The sequence below is a fragment of the Euprymna scolopes genome, chromosome 42 (genome assembly GCF_053919585.1).
Source record: "Euprymna scolopes isolate OS-2025 chromosome 42, ASM5391958v1, whole genome shotgun sequence".
Classification (NCBI taxonomy): Eukaryota; Metazoa; Mollusca; class Cephalopoda; order Sepiida; family Sepiolidae; genus Euprymna; species Euprymna scolopes.
In genome coordinates, this window is record NC_136523.1 from 50,185,742 (window position 1) to 50,206,788 (window position 21,047).

The 21,047-nt window shown below is 31.4% G+C and overlaps 2 protein-coding genes across 8 annotated transcripts in view; one reads left to right on the plus strand and one right to left on the minus strand.

The window, feature by feature from the left end:
- The window catches only part of LOC145267101 (E3 ubiquitin-protein transferase MAEA-like), a 981,197-nt gene extending 976,364 nt beyond the window's left edge, over window positions 1-4,833 (minus strand). For both annotated transcript variants that reach the window (XM_080123106.1, XM_080123105.1), the window contains exon 1: window positions 4,703-4,833. In XM_080123106.1, the coding sequence (XP_079979232.1) occupies window positions 4,703-4,759 (57 nt within the window). In that variant the 5' untranslated portion in view covers window positions 4,760-4,833. The remainder of the gene's footprint in view (window positions 1-4,702) is intronic.
- Window positions 4,834-5,582: 749 nt separating this feature from the next.
- LOC145267102 (C-terminal-binding protein-like) overlaps window positions 5,583-21,047 on the plus strand; it is a 259,066-nt gene continuing 243,601 nt past the window's right edge. For 2 of the 6 annotated variants that reach the window (XM_080123108.1, XM_080123112.1), the window contains exon 1: window positions 6,007-6,340. The gene's annotated coding sequence lies outside the window, so the exon portion shown is untranslated. Of the gene's footprint in view, window positions 5,935-6,006; window positions 6,341-21,047 lie in introns of those variants that run through there. The other 4 variants (XM_080123111.1, XM_080123107.1, XM_080123116.1 and 1 more) reach the window with 4 other exon arrangements.

The following is a 21,047-nucleotide window of genomic DNA, read 5'->3' on the forward strand; positions in this document are numbered from 1 at the left end:
ATCAACTTGCGGTTGAGAGCTTTTTGTTGACTTGTTTATAAAGATGGCAACTAAATTTTCTAGACGAATTTTCTTTTCACGTATACACGTAAACTTGCAATAATTTAGTGATTTTCATCTTATCTAAATTTTCTTTTTACTTAAACATGGTTTAAGAAAAAAATAAGTTGTTTAAGAGTAATGATCAACTTCATTTCTTTTTAAATAATTTAGGTGACTGAAATAAGACTATTGATTTTTTCTTTACTTCTAAAGACAAAGCTGAAGAATAGATTTTGGGAAAACCTCGAGCAAAGTGCAAATAAAAAACAGTAGATTACATGTCAAGTAAATTCAGATAAAAAGAAATACAGTGCACAGCAAGACAAATACATCCAAGAATGTTGGCTCAATTGTAGAATAGGGGCCTTTATGGAAATCAATATTTTTTAGAAATAATTATCCAAGAAAAAATATACAGCACAATCACATTAACACACAAGTTCCCGCCAGATCACCAAAGTTAAGCAACGTTGAGCCTGGCCAGTACCAGATGAGTGACAAGGTGTGAGGTAAAATACCAGGTTGAGAAACTGGTGTGGTCTATCCTTTTCTCGAGGGTAGATGGGACTTTAAGCCGTGGTAGGCAACCCATCTAGTGATGGCGTCATGATAAAAAATACCCTTGATAGCCCTGGCGAAGCATCAATTATTCAGCTTCCAACAAGATTTGAATTACACTACAAACTTGTGCAATGAGTTCAATCTCGGCTATGGCTATGCTGGATGGATGGATCCAAAAAAATGTCAGTATTTAGGTCATCAATTTAGAGTTTCACTGAAAATTTCTCAGACTAGTGAACGTTAATGAACAGTCTATACCAGAGGTCTCCAAACTACAGCCTGCCAGCCAAAATCTTTAATCTGGCCTGCAGAGTTCTTATGGAACGTAGAAGAATTTGAAAAATGGAAATGTGTGAAAACAGTGTTTCTGAATTTTTGAGATGAGGATTGGTTATATGTATTATTATTCATCGGACTACTGTTCTCATCTTGAGTGTGATTTTCACAACGTTTCATTCGATATAAATTCCGACCTTCTTCAGATGTATCTTGTTGAACTCTGGAATGTTTCTGTCGAACTCAGGAATTTGGACGGAATTTTGAGCGGAACCCTTTATTTCATGGCGGTAGCGTGCTCTTGTTCCGTCAGCCATGACTGGATAGAGGTCCTAAATAATTCGCAAATGTATATTTCGGTCGCCCACACTGAGGATTGAACCTTCAACCTTCAGGAGAATATCACTTTTGCAATTGATTTTTCCCAGTACTCTAACCACTGCGCCAGGGGTCTTTGCGGACAATTCTAGTACTTTTTATTTCTAGTTGTAAATATCACCATTTATTACTAATTATTACTATATATTAATATATCTATCTCTATACTTATTACTTGTATATATTAATGTTTTTTTAAATTTTTTTTTATTTATTACTTGTATATATTATCTATTGTTTAAACAGTGAAACAGTGTAGTGGCTTTCTTTTCGTTCAGAAAAAGATTAAAACAATGAGGTTTTGGAGAACCAGTTTCGCTAAGCAAAGCTAATGAGTAAAACAGTATAAAACATGCCAAGGTCATTTTTAAAAATTTATTTTGGCCAGTGTAGCTCTAAAAAGTCAGCGATATGGAAATCCCTCCCTGTTTAAAAACATTGGAGACCCTTGATCTACACAATACAAACTGTATTGTTTCATTTTTATATATAGAATTTTAATTTTTACCCTAAGCTTTAACTAAGTTTTAGTTTGGTTTGTATTGTGTAGAAGCCTCAGAACTTGATTCGGACTTCTCCAGTATTTCCTATTTATAAAAACCACCAGAAAATCTCATCTATCCCACATCCATAACGTTAACTCTTTGAATTGTCTCCCCTTCGAATTCTTCAAAAATAAGAACAAAATATTCTCTTCTAAACCTAAAATACACAAGTGACAAATTCCTTCCCCATGCTAAGAATGGATTTCCAAATTATGTTATTAAGAAATCGGGAGGATGGGGCTTTATTTAGTATTCGATACTGTCGTCTAAAATTTAAATTTACTTTTTTAAAAAAATCGGTACTTGTACAGTTTAATCAAGACATTAAAAAATGAAAATATCGAAAAAGGTTATATTGTACGTATCTGCTTTGACATGAAGATCTCCAGAAAAAAATTTCACTTAATTTGATAGAGTAGTTTTTTTTTTTTTACAGCGGAAAAACACGTTTTTATGAGAGCGCGTTGAAGGCAGACATCTTGGATTTGTTTTAAATTTTTGTTTGAATTTTAGAAACAACACGGGAGATAACTCCATGTACAGCGCCGACACTCCCTCCCCATCTTTAATAACTAGCTTTTCTTCCTAAAAATCGAACCTTTGGCTTGGTATCATAACAAATTGTTTTTTCGCGGTAAAATAAAAACTACTTGATGAAATTAAGTGAAGTTTTTTATCGGAGAACTTCATTCCATAACGGATACGTACAATTTAAACTTATTTTTCGATATTTTCATTTTTTAATGTCTTGACAAAACTGTACAAGTACCTTTTTTTTCAATATATATATATATATATATATATATATATATATATATATATATATATATATATAAGTGTAGTGAAATATTTTAATCGCTCGAGGCCATCCGTAGGAGTTTTCTTTTGCATAAAGTGTATTATTGGTGCAAGTACATAGTTCACCCTAATTAAAAACAAAAATCAAGAAATATTTTTATAATGTATAGACCAGTCACGGAACTAAATTGTCATTCCAAAAGTGACGTACACTAATCAAATACTTTTATTTTTAACTATGAAAATCTAATTTGTCTTGGTCCGCCATATTTATAAATACATGAAGACAACTCAATTCGAACTACCGAGATCTAAATCATCTTTGTAATGGATGCGTTTTACTATTTCAAAATCGCAAAAAATCTTAAACGAGTCTCTCTCTCTCTATATATATATATATAAACATACACATATGCAAACTATTTGAGCAATTTACACGATTTTTGGAATATGACATTTTCATTCTGTGAGTGTGACCAGTACGAAAATTGCAAAGATTATCTGTATTAAAAAAAAAGAAAAAAATAGGTTGAATTCTAAATTTGCAACTTATTTTTACCCTTTTAAAAGTGTTATCTACTAAAAACATGCATACAAAACTTAACATTCTTTGACATATAAAACGATTTACTTTGTAATTACATCGCAAAAACGCAGTGCTTCTACAGAATTGAAACCGAACTGTATTTTTAACCCCTAAAATAAAACTTAAGTTTAGTTCGGCAAAAGTCAATTTTTTGATATTTCATCCAGAGGATTCCATTATTTATGAAGTCAGTCCTGAATATTGACGGAAAATCTCGAGTCAGTTCCGGAAATGGTCGAGGTAATTCATGATTTAAAAGTCACCTTACCTAATTTTGGTAAATTTTTACGACCTACCCCAGCGTAGTATAAACACCCCCAACCACCGCATGTTAAGAACGGCTTTCTGAATACCCACCCAACCTCAACCTCCCCATGTTAAGAACGCCTTTCGAGGTTGAGGGGTGTTCATTCCGAAAGCCGTTCTTAATATGGGAGGTTGGGGTGTTTATCATACGCTAGGGCAGTGGGGGCACGTCGTAAAAATTTACCCTATGTTTTTTTTTCAACTTAATTAACTGACTGAAACTTTTGGTACGTATGTGGGATACGGACCGTGGTGAAATAACGTTTAATATTTAGAAACGTATTCTTAACATGGAACCAGAGGGCGTTTTGTAATTGTTCTTTGATCTGAAAATGTAATTAATAGAAGATAATATGACGAATATATATATATATATATATATATATATATATATATATATATATATATATATATATATCTTCATCCTCCAGTTTGTCAACTACAGACGTGCCGTGCGATTAAAAAAAACCTTATCTTAACCCTTTGCGGTGCTTATGCATTTACGGTACTGTGCTATTTTTAACAATCGTATTCTCACGTTAAATTCAAATTTTACGATATCTTTTTTATTAGATAGAATAGTTACAAAATTTCTTCCTCATGGCTTTCTAAATAATAACGTTATTATTTTAGCATGGTAGCATGAATGCATAAGTACCCCCTTCGCATGCTTTGTATCGTCTGCCTTTTTACATTTTTGTTTCGCGGTTTTTAAATCGTAAACTGCTTCGTTCATTTCCGGGACTAATACTTTATTTTCCGTCAATAGTTTGGAACTGACTATATAAAACCGAAAACATTTGAATGTCAATTTCTGACAAGTACCTTTTATGGGGACTTCGAATAAAAGTTAAAATTTAGACTTGAGAAAGTAAATTTATAACTTAAAACCAACAATTTTAACTCAAACCGTATGCAAAAACGAACGAATTTTTTAAGATTTTTAAACGGGTCTTATTCTACAATCAAACCTAGGGGCATAATTATTATTTCCAGCTGATTTCTTAAAGAAATATCCTGTAAAAACATGGGGTAATGGTTTTGTTTATATCTTCGATATCAGACGACACCCTAGTCTGGGCATTTATTTGCAGCCAACTCCCGAGACAGATTTGTCAATTTGGCTATTTCATTTAAACAAACACGAGTCCAGAGATCTTTTAAACGTCTCCTTTAATTATTTGCATTCAACTTAATTAAAAATAATTACCTTAAGAGTAGGATGCTCCAACGCCTTCACGTCGGCCATACTTGGAGTTTTATGCATGGTTTAAAAACAAGTTACGAGAAAGAACGGAGATAATGGCGCAGCAACTTTTAACAGTACCGCAGTAAATGACAATTATACTGAGTATTAAAAAAATAAAACTTGAAAAATATTATTAAATTCATATTAAACTATTACTAATACAATAAAGAAAATATAAAAAAAATATAAAAACATATTTAAAATAAAAAAGAAACAAAAAACGTTGTTTAAAAAATCCATTGTTTATTGTTCACAGGAATCTTATTATATAACGGAAATTGTTTGATCACTGTTCTTAGTGTTTTCAGATAAAATAAAATATTTTATTCGAGACCTTTTAAAATTTTTTATAAATATCTTTTATTTTTATTATTAATTTTAATCATGATGATACTAGTTAAAAAAATTTTTTTGAAATAAAATATAAATGGAACAAAAAGCAAAATAACAAAAGAAACTGGGAGTTTACTTTATTTTTCTTTTCAGGGTTAAAAATTTTATTTTTGGTAGACTTATTTTTAAACATGTCGATAGTAGTTAGAAATACTAAAATTATTATAATAATAGAATTAAAATAAATAACTGGAACAAAAATCTAAGAAACTGAGGGTAGTTTATTTATTTATTCTTAGATTAAATATTTTTATTTTCGGTTGATTTATTTTATTTTTATTTTCAATTTCGATAATGTTGATAGTAATTATAAACAATAGAATGATTATAATAAATAAAATTTAAATAAAAAATAAACAGAAAAAAGGAGGGGGGAGAGATACAAAAGGGGTAGAAGTAATAGAGGGAGGGATAGAGAAAGAAGAAGAAAGAAAAAATAGCATAGAATAAGAGGGAGGAGGAGGAGCGGGAGAGAGAGTAAATCCCGTAACGAGACTTTGCGAGATTTTGGTGCTAGGTTTGGTGATTTGGATGTTTTGTTCGGTTATTTTTACATGTCCCAAAAAAATCTTCTTCAGAGGCGCCTAAAAACCGAAGGAGGGAGTTTATTATTACTATTATAAAAAAAAAAAAAAAAAAAAAAAAAATATTAAAGAAAAAAAAAAAACCCCAAAAATACAAATATCCCCCCTCCCCCATAAAAAAAACAACAACAAAAAAAAAGAAAGAAAAAAAATTTTGGACACCCACGGAGGATTTATTTACACCCCACTTCTCTCTCTCTTTTTATTTATTAGACAGTAGGTATATTCACATGTATATATATATATTTTTTTAAAAAATTATTGCGTGAATTTTTGTTTTGTGCTTCCATACTTTCAATGTTCAAACGTTTTTATGTTTCTTTTTATTTTGTTTGTATCCCCCCCCCTTTTCAACTTGTGTGTCCCGCCATATTGTCTAAAATTCCTTTCATTACAGTTTCACATTTTTTTCCTATGTTTTACGATCCTCTGTGTTTAAATACTATTTATATGTAATATTTTTAGTAATGCATATGTGCACATCAGTTACCTAGCCAAGTATTTCCCTGCATCACGGTTCTTCGGCGTTGCTAGATATTGTTCATTGAGATTACAAGGGTTCCTAAATCTACAATTGAAGTGTATTTTTGTACTACGCTCTACCCATGCATTGAGCGCGGAGGTAAATATTAAAACACAAAAAGCATCTAACATTTTTATTTTTTATTGGCTACAGTTATGTAGATGTTTTACTTCCGCAGAATACGGACTGTGCTGAAATAATAACGTTAGTTAGAAACCCAATCTCCACATGGAGAGGATTTTTAATATGAAACTATTGTATAGGTTCACAAATCAAATTTTTATTATCTGATTAGAAAAAAAAAAAATAGCATAGTCCTTGTTCTGCATAAGTACCGATATTTTTTCATGTAAGTGTATATATAAAAAAAATGTATATATAAATAATTATTGGTATATTTAGGCAGCATTTATTTTTTTCTTATGCATGTTTCGTTTAACAAGGATTTGACGCTCGGGTCAAGATTAAAGTGTAGTATCTGTTCAGATCTACACTTCAATTTCTTGTTCTGTCAGTGGAGAAGAAATCCTTCACGACTGAGACAATTTTTATTTTTCCTTTTCTCCACATTAAAAAACGACCCTGGTGTCTATCTCTGTCCCGTGGGGAGGCATTGTAAATAGGAACAAGGATGAATTTATTTTTTTAAATTTTATTTATTTCTTTTTTACTAGTTTTTCAAGTGATATATACTAAAATAAATAAAATAGGTGCTAGTGCACTTGCTGATCCGCGCTATTTTTTAAAATCGTATTTCCAAGTTTAAAGTTTATTTTTTATTCAATTGTAAGGTTAAAGTGTAGAATAGGTACAAAACACCCTCCCCATGTTAAGAATGGCTTTGTAAATATTATTTCAGCACGGATCAATAAGTGCACTGCGCCACTGCACTGCACTACCATAAAATATATCCGATCACACTGAAACTCGCTTTGAAATAATTTACGTGACTATAATAGGAAGAAACATGTATATACTGGTAAACACTTTAATTTTGGCGTAAAGACTAAAATATCACCAAAATATCTTGGTACGCATGCAGAGAGTGATACGTGCTGCCTGCTGAAATAGTTATTTAAAAGGCCATTCTTAACATGGGGAGGGTGTTTTGTACGTATTCTGTACTTTAACCTTACAATTGAATAAAAAAACCAAACTTTAAACGTGGAAATACGATTTAAAAAATAACGAGGATCACTCTCTGCATTAGAATTTAAAACCCATTACATATGAGTTTTAAATTAAATTTTAGTTCGAATATATTTCATTGTTTTAATCACTGTCGGCCATTATTTAAAAAATTTCTATTTGTATACGTATATAAATATGCATATCGAATAACTAAGACACTGGAAGAATATTTTTTTAGATACTCCTTTAAAATCAAAGATGAAAACATAACTCGTCGATAATTTTATTAATTGTCAATAAATAAAAAACGAAAATGGCGGCCAACAAGCAAGGAAAACTTCAAATAAAAATTCAAATTCATACAATCGAAAAATTAAACCATATTTTCGAATTAACGAGACAATTTGAGATTAATATCATTGAGGCATCCCTATTCTACTATCGAACACTTTTATCGTTGTGTGGCGGCTTTTATTTTCTCGTCTTTGTCTTTCATCAGAGACGAAAGAGTTGTCCTCCATTTAATACCCCCCCTCCCGTTTATACATAGTTTTTATTTTTTTATATATAAATATAATCAAACCAATTATTTCCATTTTGATTTTTAAAAAAAAGTCATTTTTTACCATATCTTAAATAGTGTTTATGCGTTTTTAAACTCTAATATTTAAACTCGTAACTGGGATTTTTTAAAAACTATTGATTTCGATTTTTTTTGTGTTCGTTTAAAAAATCTAAATAAAAATCTTAATTGTTTGATTTATTTAATTATCGAAATTAATAGTTTATATTATTGAATTCTGTGTTTTTTAAACCTCACGTTTCGTTATTTTTTTTTTTTTTTCAAGTTCACACGCTTCCGGAAAGTACTTGTTCCATAGTCTTTTAATTTTACTAATGGTGTTTATATATTATAATAAACAGATACTGATTTTAATCATTGTAACTTAGTTAAAAATAGTACTTTTCTTAAATAATCACGTATTTACTTCATTGTTTAATGGTACACAAGTAACTTACTTGCCATAAGTATGTTTTCTTTTTCTTTTAAGGAACTTCTAATTTTTTATTTTACGACTTGCTCCAACGTAGCATAAACACCCACAACCTCCCCATATTAAGAACGGGTTTCTGAATAAACAGCTCCTAACCTCGAAAGCCGTTCTTAACATAGGATGTTGGAAGGGTTACACCACGCTGGGTCAGGTCGTAAAAACTACCGAACTTTTGCATACATCACGTATTTTTATATATATATATATATATTTATTTATTTATTTTTTTTTTTAAAGAAGTTGAAATAAACAATATTATAGGAAATGTTTTAAATTTCACTGAAGGTAAATTTTTCCGGGTTAAATCATTCCGATATTTCTAAAAATGTAGGTATTTAACTTGTAAAATTGATTTTTATTCGGTTTCTAAACATCAAACAAAAAATTAAAAAGGTTAACATAGTATGGGGGGGGGGGACATAAAAATAGGTCAAATTTGCGCATGTTTTTTCTTTAGTGAAGCAAACATTTCGCCTGATTTTTTTTTTTTTTTTTTAGATAACCGGCGTTTTAGCCCTAAACTTAATTTGACCCAGAGGTCAATATTTAGGGTTGAGACTTTAACTTAAATTATCATTTTGCATATATATAGTTATATAACCTTAAAAATCACGAATTAGATGGGTTTTTTTCTTGAGAAAAAAATTGTCAATGCAAATAATATACGCGCACATGCTTTATTGGTCATTATGCTTTTTAGATTTCTCCATCGGTCTGATTCGCCTTTCCAACTTTTCTTGCCGCTTTCCTTATTCAGCATCCCCCTTTTTAAATTTCTTTATCAACTTTTGAATCAATCGTATTCACTTGTATCATGCAAATCTATTTTAAACCTGATTTAAGGAAAAAAAGCAAAAAAACAAAACAAAAAAACAAACAGGTTGTTCTCATTGTTCGAAATATTACAAGTGCTTGAACATTTTTATCCTATACATACAGCACGAGGGTAAAATACACATGCACTTGTGCAGTTTATGAATTTGGTTATTTTTAGATAGGATTTTAATTAAATTCAATTTGTACGATATTTTATTTAAAGTTAGTGTAAAGCACGTGAGAGCATTTTGTTTAATTTTCAATTTTTGAGACATTATCGAGATCTTCTCCCCTCCCCCTCAGATGACCGTTTCATGTCAGCCATTTTGTTCTCGTTTAATTTTGGCACTCGGCAATGTTTTAAGAATAAACGCTTTAAAATAAGTTAAACGAACAAAAACTCTTCCGAAGTACATAGGTACTTATCTTGCCGTTGGTAACACTTGTATATTTATCACTTTTGTTTAAATCTACACAACAAAATACTCCTTACTAAATTCTTAGATAAAATTACAGAATGGTTAACAAAGCTCTTCTCCATACTAGTTTTCTAAAATGATTTTTCAGCAGAATCTAAACGGAATAAATAAGTCACGATGACACTTATTATTGGGTGAGTTTTAATATTTGGACTTTTTGCGCCATTATTGACGCTTCGAAACTGTTTTTGTCGATCTGCTAAATACTCGCACTTTATTTCATAACCTTCCACCTCAACAATCACATTTTAAAACGACTTTTACGATTATGCTGAAAACGAATATCGCATTTACATTTTTCCATAAAGTTTTCCGGCGATTAAGCACTAAGCAGTGTATGGTAAAACTGGTGGCCATTTTTTTATGCGCAAGCGCGCGTATATTTTGAAGGAAATACATGGCCTAATATTCGGAAAACTACTTGTTCGCGGCAAATTTAAATGCGATATTCGTTTTCAGCCTACCCGAAAACTTTAAAGTCGTCAGTATTTATGCGCTTTTGATACCGTGCTAATATAAAAACTCTATTTTTAAAGTTATTCTTAACATGGGATGAGGAAGGTGTTTTGTAACTATTCTGTGCTTCCACCTAACAATTTAAAGATATCCTGAAACTTGACTTTAACCTGAAAAAAAAAAAATAAAAAATAAAAATAGTGCGGTAACAAAATTGCATGAGCACGAAGTCATTTTAAAGGTGATTAAAGTAGAAAATAAGTAAAATGGATTTTTTAATTTCAACTTTTTGACTTTGAGATTAGCACTTTGATTACAAAGCGATTAGACGGAAGTGACGTCAGACAAATTTTTAGGTACGGATGACATTTTTTTTTTTAAGATGTTTTGGTCATCCGTACCTAAAAATATGACGTCACTTCCGCCTAATCGCTTTGTAAACAAAGTCCCAATCTTGACTAAAGCCGCGCGTACGCGCGGTTTTTTTTTTTTTTAACTGCCTTTTTAATAATAAAATACTTGTTTCCGGTTTGTTCAGTGAAGTGTATAAATTCGTGTCGATTATGGGTTCAGTTTGTAGAAGCTTATTTTTCGAGTTAAAATTCGAATATTTAAATTTTAAGTTAAAAATTTAATTTACTTTTAAAACGCAGAAAAACGGTGTTTTCCTGTCGCGTCACTAGTGTACAAACAATTGAATTCGTATTTCCCTTTATCTACTTGTGAAGAGTCGAACGAGTGCAAACTAACATAACTTATTCTGTTTATGCAAATTACCGTACAATTTATTTACCCTCCACCCCTCCTCGTGTTAACTAACCCATGCAGCATGCACCAAACGGGCCCGTTCGCTTTTTGCTTCCTTGAAAAGTCATTTTCAGTTCCTGTCGGCGCGATCGACTGGTTAAAAAAAGTTTCCTTTTATTTGTATAATACCCCCCTTCTTTATATACTGATATCTAGTAGACAGTATGTTTATTTATGGTGTATCACTTTTTATTCAGTATCTAGTTAGCTTGACTATTTTAATTCATGCTTATAAAAATGACGTGCGTCATCAGCTTGTATCGAAAGCAAAACATTTAGCCCTCCAGCCGCATTCCCTATCGCTTGAGCTATCGACAAATAGACAAGATTTATAAATTTGCGCATGCGCAAAAGTAATAAAAATGTTAAGTAGAAATGGACATTTCGCATTTCAACTTGCCGACATATTTCTGTACGCGTTAAAATCCAGATTTTATTCGTTATAAACAATCCTTGGTGTATTTCCTGTACATTTCAGTGTTATGTGATCAGTAGTTTAAGAGTTTATCGGTTAAATATTTAGACATCTGTTTTATTTATACATAAAAGATAAAATTTATTCTGCGATAATACATTCCTTATCTTTTAAAACCTTGTGCTCTTTCAAGGTACATTTTGTAAAACTGTCAGGAACCAGTTATATATACTTGAGGTTAATAGTTTCTAGAGGTGAAGACTGAAGCAAAGCATTAAGCAACCAATGGAGTTTTAACGAGGTTAATGCAAAAGTGCTCCCTACCGAAGTAGAGCAAGGAGACATGATATATTTGTTTTACATGTGTACGCATCATTTATTTGTATTAATAACTGAATCCATTTAATTATTTTTACATAGAAATATTATCTTGAATGTTAGGTGGAAATCACTATTCCTTTTATCATAGTGATGCTAGCCGCTCTCTGCAGGGTGGTGTGGTGGGTGTACTGGTGTGCGCATTTAAAATTTTTTTTTTTAACCCAGACACGGGTTCCGTCGTCTGTGACTCAGTGTAGCCAGACGTGTGTATATATATATATATATATATATATATGTGTGTGTGTTTAACCATGTAACCTACATCTAAAATTACACGGTTTTAGACCCAAAATTGGCGGAGGAGTTTGGTAGTCTGCAAAGATCAACTCTCTCAACCATGACTTCTTGGCAGCCAAATTCTCGCCCCAAAACTGATTTTAAAACAAACAAAAAAAAACTTGTATGTTTGAATACCGTTTATGTAAAATTGCAAATATTTAGACCCAAAATTGGCTGAGTAATTTGGTAGAGACCGCAGAGGTAATTTTTTTTTTTTTTTTCACTTTGACCCCTTAACATTTATTGTTTATAGTTCAACTACATCTAAAATTTCAGGTGTTTAGACCCAAAATTGGCTGAGTTTGGGAGAGTTTTCATAGGTCAAATCGTTGAACTTTAACCCCTTGACAGCCAAATTTCTGGCCGAAAACCGAAAAAGATTTTCCCAATTCTCAATACCCCTTATGTCAAATTTCGAGTATGTAGACTGAAAATCGACAGTAGTTGGTAGTGAAATAAATGCATACACAAAAACAATTTCACTTTTCTAGATATAGATAACACTGTTACTAATTCGATCGGTCATCGATAGATGCGACTTCACGAAAATGTATCTATAGAACTTGATTTTTACTTTCCAACTATTCTTTGAATAGCATCCAGAATAGCATTTTTTTTTTTTTTTTTTTTTTTTTGTGTCGGTGATCCTATCACCTTCTTCATCCAAGAATTATTGACAGCATTATCAAAATTTTAAGAATCTTTCATAACAAAGCGGTGCTTATAAAAGTCTAACTAAGAGGCAAATTTTATTAGCGATATAGCGTTAAAGGAAAATAAAGTTGGGAGTTACTCAAAAATAACTTATAAATTGATAACCCTTAGTTGCATCGAAAATTGTAAAGATAACAGCTCGCATTGTTTGTGGAATGAAGTAAGAAGTGGCCAAACTTAGTCACAGACGTTTGTTATAATTTTTGTACTTCTAAAGAATTTAACTGAACTGCTCCCCCCCCCCCTCTTTAAACTGACTTAACCTTAAAACTTGAGGAAAAAGCTGATTCGGTTTAAATTCTTCATCAGCACCATTTTTTTTTTTTTTTTTTTTTTTTTTATCAACTGTATTTCCGTAAAATTTGTAAAATAGGTTTACCCAACCAAGGACTGAGTGAACCGCTTTTCTTTTCTCTTTGTAATTCTACACACACACACACACACACACATATAAAAGCTTTGTACTTCCAGTGTCATCGCTAGGTCACTGCTTTTAGAATACTAGCGTCTTTTCTTTTTTATTTTTTATAACTTATATAGCTTATCGTTTATTTTTACAACACTAGTATTCCTTACCCCCTCCTCCCGTTATATAAATGTTAAAATATCCTTGAACTATTAACGTACATTTCAAATAAATATTTAAACGTTTCAATCACATATAAAACCTATATCTTGATTCCTTTGTAAAAATGGGAAACATTTTCTAATCACAATAATCCTTTTATCTTTTAAAGCTCTGCAGATAAAATAAATGATTATATTGAAGCGGTTGGCTTCCGAGATTTATAACAAATTGTCTCAACTAAATTCTAATTTTCAAAACTGATAGGACAAATACTCTTATAATTGATCGGATATTTGCGGATTAATCAACCATGCAAATTATCCATCCTATAAGACCATTTTTCTTCAGTATTTTATTTGATACATTATTTTGTAATCATTCAATTTTAATAAACACCGATTTGTTTCTGTACAAAACGTGATACCCGCGCTAAACCCAGTTTGCATTTAATATTTGCAAAAGAAATAAAATGGTGTATAATTGCACTTTCATCGCTTTGAAAATAACACCTCAATACAATTTGGTAGCCATTTTGAAAGCTAACCCCTTCAATTTTACCAAATTATGGTAGTTTTTTTTTGTCCTCAGTTTTAACCGATATATAAAATTTTCCAAGGTTTGAAATTAACTACTAAAATATTTATTTGTATTAAGTAAAAAAAAAAAAAAATAAAAAAATAAAAAAATATGCCGTGTTGAGAATGTTAATAAGCTTTCATGTTTATAATACAGAAAACATGGCGTAAGGATTAACTCCGAGCGATGAAAATGAACCCTTTTTAACAGCATTTTTTATCGACAATTTAAGTTTTTTTTTTTTTAACAAAATAATCGTTAAATTCTTGTTTTTTAATATTTTTCACAAAGAGATGGCGGGTAAATTTGTCCATGCTGTCGTGTGTTACTGTTTCCCTCTCTCGGGGTCTCTCTCTCTCTCTCTTTGGGGGGGGGGGTCTCTCTCTTTTGGGGGGTCTTTCTCTCTCTCTCTCTGGGGGGGGGGTTCTCTTCGTGTCTGTGTGTGTGTATGTATTTCTTCATCTGTAACTCTTTATTTAGTGCCTCTCCTCTCCCCCTTTTTCAGTCTAGATATGTTCTAACAAGTACAGATCTGACAGATATCTTTGTACTACTAGAAAATCTTCCCGTTTGATGATAGTGGCCTTGCCAAGGTCTCCTACTTCCTCTTAGCAAATAATGCTTAGTGCTTTTTTTATTTTTCTTCTGTTCTGTTCTCTTTATACAAAGCCAAACCTGAAACAGATTTCGGATGTATGTTTTTTTTTTTGTTTTTTTTTCTTGTGCACTAGTTGGATATAAGTATGTTTTTCTTAAATCTTCAGTTCTGCACATGTTACGTGATTTTCCTATACTTGTTCGTATGGTGTAAGGTTTAAACAAAAGCTATCTAAGGTATCTATATGGTGTCTATTTTAAAATGGTTATATTACTCGACGCCGACATAATGTCTCTAATTTACTTTTTATTGCAGTTCGACGACACTTGTTCTACTTGGTTCTTTTCTAGCATAGTGGCTCCTACGATACTTATACAAATAAGTGCACATATTGGATTTGGCCTATAAACATAGATTCCATCGAAAATACCCGCCAATTTAAACTTTTTCGAATAGGCAAGTCTACGGTTACAACCTCAATTTATATACATGATGGAAACCAGAAATTTAGATGTTCATCGACGTTTCGTCTTTTATTGGTTAAAGACTTTCTAAAGATGAACAATAACTACAAAACGTTGAACATATACATTTTCTGTTTACATTTTTCATTATGTTGGATTATTTATTAAGTAACTATTATACTTCGGACCAAGATGAAAGTGTAGTATATGTTCTTCAGATGCTACGCTGCACTTCAATTTTTTGTTCTCTCTCAGAGAAATCCTTCACGACTGAGACAATTATTTATTTTTTATTTTTTTCTCCACGTTTAAAAAACGACCCTAGTGTTTGTCCTGTGGGGAGTCATTGTAAATAGGAACCATTATACGTAGGTAAGTTTTAAAGTGATTTTGAAGCCGTTGGCTTTAAAGTAGATTATTTTAAATTCACGATTAAAAAAAAAAAAAATAAGATCTCTTTACGACCTGCCCCAGCGTAGTATAAAACGCTCCCAACCTCATGTTAAGAACGGCTCGAAAACCGTTCTTAATATGGGGATGTTGAAGTTGTTGAACTACGCTGCTGGGCCGCTGGGGCATGTAAAAAATACAAATTTTTATTTCTGAATTAAAATGATTTTCGAATGAGTCGCTATTGAAACAAAAAGAAACTGATTTTGTATATTAAAATGTTTTAATAGTTTAACATCAATTTAAATTGTTTCTATTAAGTTTCTTAGGCATGACTAATCAAACGTCCCGTTATTTTTTTTTCTATTTCAGTGTCTGTAATAAATTAAAACTGATGGCTTTTCCGTTTTACTAATTTAGTTCTCCTGACTGCCAAAATTAACTATCAAATGCTTAAACTAGCTAAAACCAAAAGGCAACCACGTCAATTTAAATCCAGGTTCTTGAAACAAATGGATTTATTTGAATTTTAGGGTTTGTATTACTGTACACATAGATTCGAAAAAGTTGTCAAAAAACAAATATATAACAAGTAAATGTTATCAAAGGCAAGATAAGTTACTTTTCTACCAAACTGGATATAATTTTCGTATTTTTATTCGATGTAACCTGTTTATTCCACTCGAAAAGCATAGTGTTTACCGATGTATTGGAAAATTAAAAATGGCGCGCGACTCTCTTTTTAACACGGTAAGTTCCGGAAAAGGTGTTATAAATAATAAACTAGACAACATACTGTTAGAAATTCGCTCAATATATGTTACCTTGACATAGGTTGACATATATTCGGTGTTTTTTTAATAGTATTTTGTCTAGTTTATTATTTATAACACTTTTTCCCAAACTTACCGTGTTAAAGAGTCGCGCGCCATTTTGAATTTTCCAATACATCGGTAAACACTGCATGTCTTTCGAGCTGAATAAACATGTTACATTGAATAAAAACACAAAAAATATATCCAATTTGGTAGAAAAGTAACTTATCTTGCCTTTGATAACATTTACTTATGTTTTTTTTTTTTTTTACAACTTTTTCGAATCTGTGTACAGTAATACAAACCCAAAAATTTTTATTATCCCACTGGTGGCCATATTTTTCCTCAACTGAACTTATGCGTGTTACAACCGTCTCCCCATGTTAAGAATGGCGAACGGTTTGAGTAATACATTGAGAAAAATGTCTTGATATCCAGGAAACAACTTGTCTAAGCAAAGCAAATGTGATATTTTTAGCATACCCGAAAACCTTTAAAAGTCGTTATCTTAAAGGTGAGTGTTAGAAAGAATTTTTTTTTTTTTTTAAACTTTTCTGGCGTTATTTTAAATTTAGAATACGAAATTCATAAAAAAACAAAATTACACACGGATAATTACAAAAATAACAATTTATAAAATAAAAATGCAATGCAAATATATCAGTAGAAAATGCTATGTAAATTTTTTCCCGTTTCCGGAACTGAAGTTATATTTTGCGTGATGGCCTTCAACTTCCGTCTGTAACTAAGTTTCCGAATTTTACCGAACCAATATTGTAGTGTATGGACCTAATGTAAACAATTACTCTCTCCCTCGTATTAATTCTCTAGGAATAGAATGGTTTTCCCTTATGCAACTCGGTAAGAAACCCCGGACGATAACACTTGCCTTTTCCACCATAATTTTTTTTCCAACTGGTTTGGACAAAAGAAGTTATCGATCATTGTACTTTAAGCCAAATCGATATTGTATTTTAACGATTTCTTTTATATTTGTAAACTGCTGAAGTATTTTTATAATGTATTCCATCCAAAGTCTATATTGGCGTTTAAAAGCAGTTTCCCCCTTTCTAAGTAAAAAGGCTGACCTCGTGTTAGCTTTTTGTTTGGGAGGGAGATACCTAATAAAAGGAAAGATTCAATTCGCCATGTGGCATTTTTTTTTTCCACAAGCTAATTTGCTTTTCTATGATCTGCATGTACTAGTTGATAACACATGGGTGTAATCAGTCGATGGAACTTAATTACTCCACCCTCCTTTTATATAAAAGGAAATATTCTGACTTTTTTTTGGGGGGGGGGGTCTTTTATATTTTCGTTTTCTTTTGTGAAGATTTTTCCTTTTAAGATGGCTGCCACTGAACTGAAATTCAGGTTTATAACTGTCATACTCAATTAATCTAATGAATGACTTGTTTGTTTTATTTATTTATTTATTTATTTTTTATTTTTGCTGGAATGGAATCAAATTATAAAATTATAACACAATTTGGTTAAAATGTTTCAGTAGTGGGGATTTTCAAGTTGAAATCTTAAATATAGCCATTTATTTCTATACACATGATTTAGAAATTAGTAATTTATAAAATATATATGGCGATTAAGCTACACTGAATATTCGGCGTTTCATCCACTCTAGGATTCGTCGGGCATAAGCATGACGAATCCTAGAGGGGATGAAACGCCGAATATTTAGTGTAGCTTAATCGCCATATATATTTTATAAATTACTAACTAGCTCTACCTACGTATTGAGCACTTTTGAAGTAAATACTTAAAGTTTACGCATAAATCTATACTTTCGTATATTAATTTTATGTGAGTAAATGAAGTAGTTACACATAATTTAGATATAGAAATTGGTTTGTAAAAACCATTGATTCTAAAATGTTTATTTTTAGAAAAAAATAACAAGTGCAGAAAATAGTGGTTTGGACAAAACAATATTTTAATTCAAGCTTCCAAGTAGTGCAGAGCAAATTATTCAACCGTAATTATATATATATAATATATATATATACACGAAAAATCACAAACGTTGGATTAATTTCACGTTACTGTTGAGGGAACATGTTTTTTTTATTTTTTTTTTTTTATATTACATTTTCACCCCAAACAAGGCAAATTGCCACTTTGGTGTAGGGGGCTACTATCAGGGGCAACAACTACTGGGGTACTATGTAGGGATTTGGGCAGCAAGATGTCGGTTCACGTTACACTTGAACTTCTGAACGTCAGTACTGTTGGGGAAGCAGGGACCTGGAATGGAATTCCAGAGTCTAGCGGTTCTGGGGAAGAAACTATTGGAGTAAAAAGATCTTTTACATCTAGGGATCTCTACAGTGTGGGGGTGGGATTTAGCAGCCTGTCGGGTTTGTCGAGGGTGCTCACGTCGTGGGGGCACAAGTGATTGCAGTTCGTCAGAGCATTCACCACTAAAATACTTGTAGAAAAGGCAGAGGGATGCAACATTTCGTCGATGGGACAGAGGCTGAAGCTTAAATGCCAGTTCAGGAGGGCCTATCAGGTTTGCGACTCTCTTTTGAACCTTGTCAAGGAGCGAGAGACTAGTAGCAGGCACCAGCCCAGATGTGGCAGCAATACTTCATACATGGGCGAGTGGTGGCCTTATAGAGGTACAGGATAGTGATAAAATTTGGGAGCTAATCGCTTCAAATATCATGGTTAATTTATGATGAAAGTAAAATTTTAAACGCCCTTCTGTCGTATCGAAAAACTTCCTTTAAATTCTTCCGTACTTGGGTCGAATACAGATTGTGCTATTTTTAGATGGGATTTTTTTTAAAGTATCTTATTAAATTGTTAGGTGAAAGTGCAGGAAAGCCTCATTGGGTGTCTAACGTTATTTGACACTTTCGTATTTTGCATTTGTAATTTATTTATTTTTTTTCAATATATAAAGAAAATTTAAGCTTTTTTATTTAGATTATTCGGATTATCATTTATCCACAATGTTTCGGTCGATATTACCTGCGGCCTTCTTCAGTGTATATTGAACTCAAATCGGAAATTTTCGTCTAGATTGTAGAGTTCAAAAAAAAAAAAAAATGTCAAAACATTGTGAGTATAAAAAAACGGGAACAGAAAAGTGGTCTAAAAATAAAACAAAGCACTTGTTTCATCGTTGTAAAGAATTACTGTATTCTACTTGTATGTAATTTCTCTAAATTAAAAAAGAATCGTTTTATACATTTAAATATCTGATTTTGTGATTGAATCAATCTCCTCCCTCCACATTAAAAAAAAAAAAGAAAGTGATTTGCAAGACAGACTCCCTCCCCCTCTTTTTCAAATGTCCCTTTATTAATATTGATCTTTCCACCATTCGTGTTGATGATTTTCCCTGGCGCTCGCACTGTAACAATAATACTATGGCGATGATGGTTGGTTTGATAGGCCTTCCTTTTTTTTTTTTCTTAAACGTTGAACTTGTTTAAGAGTGTGATTTAGGTCATAACGACGGGGTCGGGGGCGCATTCTATCATTAAACCTATTTCTTTTAACTTTTTTATAACTTTTTTTTTTTTTTTTTTTTTTTTTTTTTTTTTTAAAGATTTTACTCTCATTCCTTTTCGTTTTCTGAAGTTCTGAAAGCTATTGATGCTGTTTCGTACTAAAAATGTAATTTTAAAAGCGAGCCACAAAGAAATGTGATTTGTATTGTTAGCACTTCTCATGGCTGCAACCAATCAGTTGAATTCTTTTCACACAAAAGAACCAAAATTAACTCCTATTTTTTATTTTTTTTACTTTTTGTTTAAATAGTTCTTTGGTATGTAAGTATGTGTAGTTAGACGCTGTTTTGCTCTATCACGTTTTTTCTTTTCTTTTAGCTAGACATGCAATCGAATTACATTTTGTTTTCAAATCTTAGCTTTTAGGGAGTTTCATCGTCTGCGCCATCGCCACAAGTAAAAAGAAAACGCCATCAACGGTCAAAGAGTGCTCTATTCGTTTTATGAAGAGCTTTGCATTATTGTTAGACAGTTGGAGGGTTCGGTTCACGCACATATTTATATATTTTATTCAAGATTTTTTTTTTTTTTAATTTTTTTTTTTTAATTCCAGTTTTTAATACATGAAAAAAAAATTTGATATAAATTTGGTATTAAAAAATAGCCAAACTGTTAATTACTGTTAGCGAGTAAGTTTATTATGGAAATGTTGCTTGTTTATTTAATTTATAAAAATTAAATATTACCTAATCTTAAAATATTCGCTTGATTTAAAAAAAAAAAAAAAAAAAAATTGTTGGTGGGGCGCTGGGGCGGGCGCAAAATATTTACCTTTTTTGTTTTACGAAAAGTTGAAAAGCTTCGAATAAATACAAAAATTCTTTAACTGAAAACTAGGCTAGTTTTATATGGAACAACAAAACATGGATGTCGGTTGTTCCCTTGTTTATTTATTTTCACTTGTACATAAACAACCATCATGTCTGACCAAACAAAATCTCGTGTCTTTCTCGCCTCTACGTAACTTGGATAAGTCAATATTTAGCTTTTTTAACCTATTAATCCGATGTTTATTGAAATAAAGGATGGGAACTAAAACGAATTTTAAAACCTATTACACAATTTTTAAAGATGACTAGCTTCTTAGGTAAAATTTTAACGTTTATTTACTTTGGCTACCTTATTGATTGCAACGTACATGAAATAGTTTATTTCTATTGATAAAACTATCAGACCAGATTTCTTATACGTCAATTTTGCGTGTGTAATTAATAATTTAATTATTATAGTAAGTAAATATAAGTGTGTGTGTGTGTGTGTGTAAAATCTATGAAATATGTAAATCAGCATTGACGATAGAACTACACTGATTATTACGAATAAATA